The sequence below is a fragment of the Poecilia formosa genome, unplaced genomic scaffold (assembly GCF_000485575.1).
Source record: "Poecilia formosa unplaced genomic scaffold, Poecilia_formosa-5.1.2 Scaffold16, whole genome shotgun sequence".
NCBI classification, from domain to species: Eukaryota; Metazoa; Chordata; class Actinopteri; order Cyprinodontiformes; family Poeciliidae; genus Poecilia; species Poecilia formosa.
Genome location: NW_006799955.1, coordinates 1,047,553 through 1,054,283, shown reverse-complemented (window position 1 = coordinate 1,054,283; position 6,731 = coordinate 1,047,553). Strand labels below are relative to the sequence as shown.

The window sequence follows — 6,731 nt, the reverse complement described above, 5'->3', positions numbered from 1 at the left end:
TTTTTTTTTTTTTTTTTTTTTTTTTTTGGTTTTCTGAGTTGCAAAGGATGACCAACTAATAATACTGATCTTTTTGGACCAAATTGAACGTCTATGTGACCTACCAGCAGAAAGAAGAGATGTGGCAATGTTTTATAGGTCAGAGGTAACGTGACATGCATTGAGCAAATCGTGCCAGCCAATTCTGACAAGCATAAATTCCTCTTGTATGACTCTGGCTGAGGTGAAACTTTCTCTGTGTCTGATGCAAATGCGAGCTGCCTTCCCACAGTTTCTGTTGACGTCTTCAGATAAAAAAGCCTGTTTGGTTCTGTGAGTAATTTCCAAGTATTGTGCTGAACATTTTAATGCAACACCCTTGTAACCCCCCCTCCCCCCCGCATAATCACAGGTGTTAGTGGGTCAAGCCGAGACATGCCACCATGCCACAGTTTTGCTCCAATGCTTTCCAGTTATGAAAGCAATGTGAATATGTAATTTTCCTCTAGTGATGCAGGCATTTTTTTTTTTTTTTAAGCAACCAACTGTAACGCAAATGCAAACATTTGGGCCCAGTTCTTACAGGACAGTCCCCCTCCTCATTTTGCTGTATTTTACTTAGGAAACACATATGTTATACTTTTTAAATGGCTTTACTTGTTTCCTCCATACAAAATAAAAATGTCTGAATAAACCAAAAATTAAGAAGTAGCCAAACTTAAAACGGATACAAAGAAATAACCACTCATAATGGAGTCACTTAACTTTGAGTGTTTAAATATCCCAGAAAATTAGGTAAATAATCCTGTCAGAAAGGCATAAAACAGTGAGTCATACCAGCCCCCAGTCTGAATCAATGAAAATCCACTGCTTGGTTACAGGTGCATGTGGATGTGGCTAATTTTAATTCAAAGCCTTGCTGAAAAGCAGCAGCGCTTCCTAGAAAACAATGGGAGGAAATCTGCAAAGTAATTCATACAATATGCCTGGAAAGATTACGCTGATCTAGTAAACTTGAGCGAGATCCATGGAGGTGAGGAATACTCCTCAGCTCGGGATGCCAAGAGTTAATTCTGCAGCACAAGTTAAAAAGGGATTAATTTGCAGATGTAATAGTTCTTCATAAAAGTATCTGTAGCCCTTGAAGTTTTTTTCTTTTTCTTTTTGACATGTATTATATTACAACCTCAAACCTTGATGTACTATATTCACGTTTTATATAACAGACCAAGACAAAGAAGTGCATTGTTTTCTTCTTCTTTTTTTAATAAAAAAAAGTTTGTTATATCTGATACCACTCAAGCAAAAGTATTGCAACTAATTGCTTTTCAAACAGTGGAGTCTCATAGACCAATGCACAGAGGACAGCCAAATTGAGAAGTTACTTCAAAAAAATAGCAGTCTGGGCAAGAAGAGCATTATTCAGAGAATAAGTTAAATTGATATGAGAAGACTAAAAACTGAACATTTTGTCCTTCATACAAAATACTATTTGTGGCAGAAACCTAATGCATCACCCTGAATGAAACATGGTAGTGACAGCATTATACTGTGGACATGTTTAGGGACCATGTAAGGTTGCTGATGGGAAGATGAATGAAACAAGGGCCATAGTGTAAGAAGTAATTAATCAATCATTAACTGACTTATACAGACAAAAAAAACAATGCCATTTGCTAAAATAACAAACATACTCAGAGTCTTTTGATAGCACCTTTTGCTATCCAATTATTACTCAGTTAATCCAGGAAATAGTCAAAAGAGTAACCCCACACAGAAGCACTGATGTTAAGTCAAGCAGAAAGGGCTGAGCTTTTCACATGTTGAATTTAGAAGTATTTTTAGCTGCAGATGCATCTATGCATCAGAACATCAAGCGCACACAAAAGGTGTCCTAAGATGTTGCATTTTAGGCAACATCTTAGCACACTTTACTACTCATAAGAGTAATCAATTAGAGGATAAAGTCTTTTGGACTAGAGGATAAATAATACTTGCAGTTTTACCAAGTCAAAATCCAGACCTAAATCTAACTCAAAAGGGTTGAGAATTGCTGTTCACACACTCTCCAACCAATCTGACAAAAGTTGAGCTGCCTTGCAAAGAAAAAAAAAAAAAAGAAAATGCAAACAATTCAGAACAAATGGAAGACAAATGCAAACGCAATTTGCTGAATTTTGTTTAAAAATATGTTGAAAACCATACGTAATTTTCCTTCACTTTACAGTCACGCACTACTGAAAACTGTGGTTGGAACAAAATAAATGGAGAAAAACACGACTGAGGCATGAATACTTTTGTAAGACTCTGTATCAAACCCTGTCGTTTTTCTATTTGGAATTTTTTGCCCAATCTTCTATTAGTCAGTTCGTGGCGTTGTAAAAGTACAACAATGTGAGCACAAGCTACTGCAAATGAAAGCATCTATCGCACACTAAAGAATATTCTTTTTCTAAAAGAAAAAAAAACATCTATTATAAATTAAGCAACATATTTCAAGTATATTTAAGGCAGTAAAGAATATTTTACTACGTGGTAACAATGCATTTGCGTCATTGTGTTTTGTTTGCCTTTATGTATTATCCCGGTGACTTCGGGGCACATTTGAAATATTCATAAGCCACAGTTAACTCAAACAACTAGAAAAAAAAAGCTCAATCCAGCAGTTACTCACAAGACAAAGGATGCTGCTTCGTTCTCCCATCACGAAAAACCTACTTTCCAAAGACAAAACGTCACCCGAACTCCGTTGAAACCTGAACTTTCTCACAATTTAACCTGCGCCACCTGACTTCGCTCCAACTCTTCCCAACAATGAGCCTAAATCAGAATCACGGTGACACTTGGCCACCAGGGGTCACTGCGAGCACGCGGAGAGAAACACCGAGATGACCGACCAAACACATCCAACATCTGTCAAAGAGAGAAGCGCATGAAACAGGGTGGGGCTGCCTGGAGGCGTCGGTCTCTTCCTTAATTTACCGCAAACAGATTAAAGTGTGTACAGGCAGATTAGCGTCGAACGAAAGACCTCAAATGAATCCACTTTAAAGCTCTTGGCACAGTTCGACAACGGCAAACAATTGTCAAGACTACATTACCCATAACCCTCAGCTATTACCATAAAACCAATGGTAAATGTTCTACGATGGTTGTGATCTCTGAACCAGATATTAATCAACTTCTAGTGGTCAGTCAAAAATAAATAAATAAATAAATAAATAAATAAATAAATAAATAAATAAATAAATAAATAAGATTTTTACTGTGGAAATTTAAACATTATTTCCAATATCAAAGATGAATTCTACTGGAATCCTTTTTTTCAAAGTTAATGTGTAAAAAAAACATTAATAATAAAAAATTAATTTAATTTGGTGTATTAAAGATCAAAGCATGCATAACAGTTTTAGCCAAGCTTTCGCAAACATCTGCTCACAAATCAAATCACTTATTTTTTGTTTATTTAAAACCAAAATTAAGTGTTTTTTTTGTGTGTTTTTTTTTACTAGCCTGTACTAATCTACTCAAGTTTCTTAAGCATATTTGTTTTGTTATTACTTCATCACTATTTCCTGCTTTATTCAAATCACAATTCTTGATAGTTAGGTTAATTTCAAAACATGTTCATGAACACTATGTATTTTGTGACACTTTTTATATATAAATATGACAGACTGTATTTTTAGTTGAGTGTTTAGGGTATTTTTCATTATTATTATTTTTTTTTTCTTTTGGCTTCTCTGATGAGTATCTTGCTTCCACATACAGCTAAAAACATGGCTGTAAATGTAAAGTTGAAAATATGTCCACATAAAAACATACATGTACAATAGATTTCTAAATATGGTTGGGAAAGTAGGTTAGGATTGATTGAAGGGGCCAAAAATGTGTCAGGTACAAAAAGTCCTGACACAGAAAATCCTTCTTTAGCGCAGAAGGATTTTTCTGCGCTAAATAAACATATCCATTAAAATATGTGCCTTTGAAAGCTCAGTCTTTGGAAGATCAGTGTTTGGAAGGTATTATAAAAACATTTTTAAAAGCACACCATGATTTTTTTTTTTTTAAAGTTGATCTGAAACACTTCTACAGAAACATCTTTTTTATTATTATTTAGTTAGTGTGATATACAAAGAATTGACCTGCAGAGGTTAAAGGGGAGTATGATCCCCAGAGACAGAAACAACACGGCCCTTCAATTTATTGCATTGTAAATCCATACTCCTCCCCCAGCCTAATGGACACAAAACAGATTAAAATGTCATCTAAATTATGACCCAGTAAAAATGCTTCTTTGGCCAACAACATCATCTGATGAGTTTTATGAGCTGCATCCTCCTACCTTTAGATTAAGCCTCCTATTAACCTCATGACCTCTGTTCCAGCGACCATATTCTTATTTTTAATAGCATTATATCCTCACAAAGGCGTTACGAACGGCTCAATCTAAAGGTCATAAAGCTTTCTGGGTGCTTCCATCAGAGGCTCCTTTGGGGGTTTGGGGAAAAATGAATGGCAAAATTTAATTTGAAGAAGCATATCCAAACTGGTTATTTGGAGCATCCTAAAAAATATATTTTTCTAAAGCTTTCATAATCTCTATGCTCTTCCGACAAAGTTCCACAGAGACAATATTAAAGAGAATGCAAAGAATGCAAAGGAAAAAAAAAAAGAAACAATAAACGAAGAAAATACTTTCAGATTTCTTACAAAGCCATATCCAAAGGCTAACCTAGCAACAAAGCGGAATTGTCTCAAATGAAGTGCAGTAAACCATGCTGGGCACGTTGTGGATCAGAGAAAAGATTAGTGTCACATTTAACTACAGACCTGGAGGAGAGCCTTCACGCCTGTTGTCATAATATTAAAGGGAGAGTAGAACACTTAGAGGTCAGTGACATTGTACACAGTGCTGGGGATAAGTGCGCAGGATATCAGCACATATCACATACAAGTTGCTACTGCCAAATACCTATGTAAAACCTCTTTGCTCTATGCTGCTGTTGTATATTTTTGATAAAGTTTTAAGTGCTCATTTTTCTCATGTTGTTACACAATTGAACACGATATGCTGGGGTGACCCAGAAGACAAACAACCCATATCTTACACTTTGATAAGCCATTGTAACCATATGTCCCTCTTGTAAAGCTCCCATTTCAATGCGTTTTTTTTTTTTTTCATAAAGTATGTGAGTATCTTTCTGTTTACAGTAAGAAAACCCTTCTGACAAAACAGATCATATCTGCAGTGTGACCACACACAGGTTGCAATGTAAGGTTGGCGCAAACTGCTCCGAAACAATGACCGGCCCTTCACTTTTACAACTGCAAACGACCTGCGATGTTTTAAACTTATTTCCATTTTCCACGCAAATGCCAGATCGTAAGGTGCCACAGTCGCTGCAGCCCAGCAAGTCTAGCCCCATGCCAAGCAAATGTAAAGTCTCTAGTGGGAAGAAATATGTGCCTGAGGGATAGTAGCCAAGGATCAGGTCATGCTGCTGCACTGTGAGAAATAAGAGTCGAAGCTTTCTTCATGTAAACCAGATGTCTCTGCTTTCCATCTCGGCCCAGGCTGCAGAGATCCAAAGTGAGCGCACCAGTAAAAAAAAAAAAAAAAAAAAAAAAAAAAGGAGTGATATTCAACTTCTTGTGAGGAAACCTTCTCAAGTTTACAAACTGTGTTGCTATGTAACCCACAATTAAACATTTATAATTAGCACAGCGTCATACGTGCGGAATCATATGCAAAAGCTGCAACGGTTGTTTTTTGAATACATTTACACCAGATGGAACCTGAACAAGCCAAATGAAGTCACTCTTGAAATGGAAGTCTTACAGCACTGGGGCCGTTACTGGGTGGAGGTGCAGTAGTTTCATGTGAAAAAGGGGGAACAAAACATCCAAAACAACAGAGACCCTGACGTGTTGTTGCAGTGGTCGCTTGGATACCATTGTCCCTGAGAGGAGAACTTGACTATATGCACACCCACAAAAATGTGACTTTGATTACTGAATTGAAGAAAGATTTTTGCATACAAAGGCACTGGCTTGTAAGCTGATTGTAAGCTGACAGCCTGGTCATGTGAGTCTTCAGGCAGGAGCTCAGTCCCTCTGTTTTCAGTTGTGACTGTAAAACACGGTGCAGCTGCACCATCTTAAACATCAAGATGGTGCAGGTTGTTTTTTACAATGAAATAATAATTAATATTTAATTATTAAATATTGGCGATTAATAATTCATTAATAGCGTATTTCACAACAATGTGGTTAACAATGGCATGAACATCTCAAGAACAAAAACTTGCCCAAAAGACTTTAACCTCATGCATACTCCCAAATATCTGTTTCACTTTTTTTTTTTTTCCCCAGCTTCATTCAGGTTCTGTGAAAAAGGAAAAAGTTCTGGCTGTGGAGTTAGTGTTGATAACTCCAGAGGACAGATACTTGGCATTCATTACAAGGCTATTACGGTGTCAGGTCAATGATATATTTCCAATATGATAAACAAACAGTGTTGCCATGGGGAAAATTTAAGCACAACAGTGCAGATTGCCTCCAATATTTAGTACTCTGTTTTATTTAGTAATGTGATAGCTTCCAGTGCACTTTCTGCAAAGCAGCTGCTGCACATTGAGTTGCAATTTTGCTGTCTTCCACACAAGTTTAGAGTTGCTCTGTGTTGTTTGATGTGAGATCTGCAAGTGGTTATGCAAGAAGACAAGCAGGGGTATGCACAAATGCACCTA

The 6,731-nt window shown here is 36.7% G+C and overlaps 1 protein-coding gene across 2 annotated transcripts in view; it reads right to left on the bottom strand.

The window, feature by feature from the left end:
* LOC103134244 (rho GTPase-activating protein 6-like) overlaps nt 1-6,731 on the bottom strand; it is a 23,781-nt gene that overhangs the window by 15,365 nt on the left and 1,685 nt on the right. Inside the window, exon 1 of one of the 2 annotated variants that reach the window (XM_007546405.2) lies at nt 2,654-3,145. The exons of the other annotated variant lie outside the window; for it this stretch is intronic. Within the exon in view, the coding sequence (XP_007546467.1) occupies nt 2,654-2,683 (30 nt within the window). The 5' untranslated portion in view covers nt 2,684-3,145. Of the gene's footprint in view, nt 1-2,653; nt 3,146-6,731 lie in introns of those variants that run through there. 2 annotated transcript variants of the gene reach the window in all.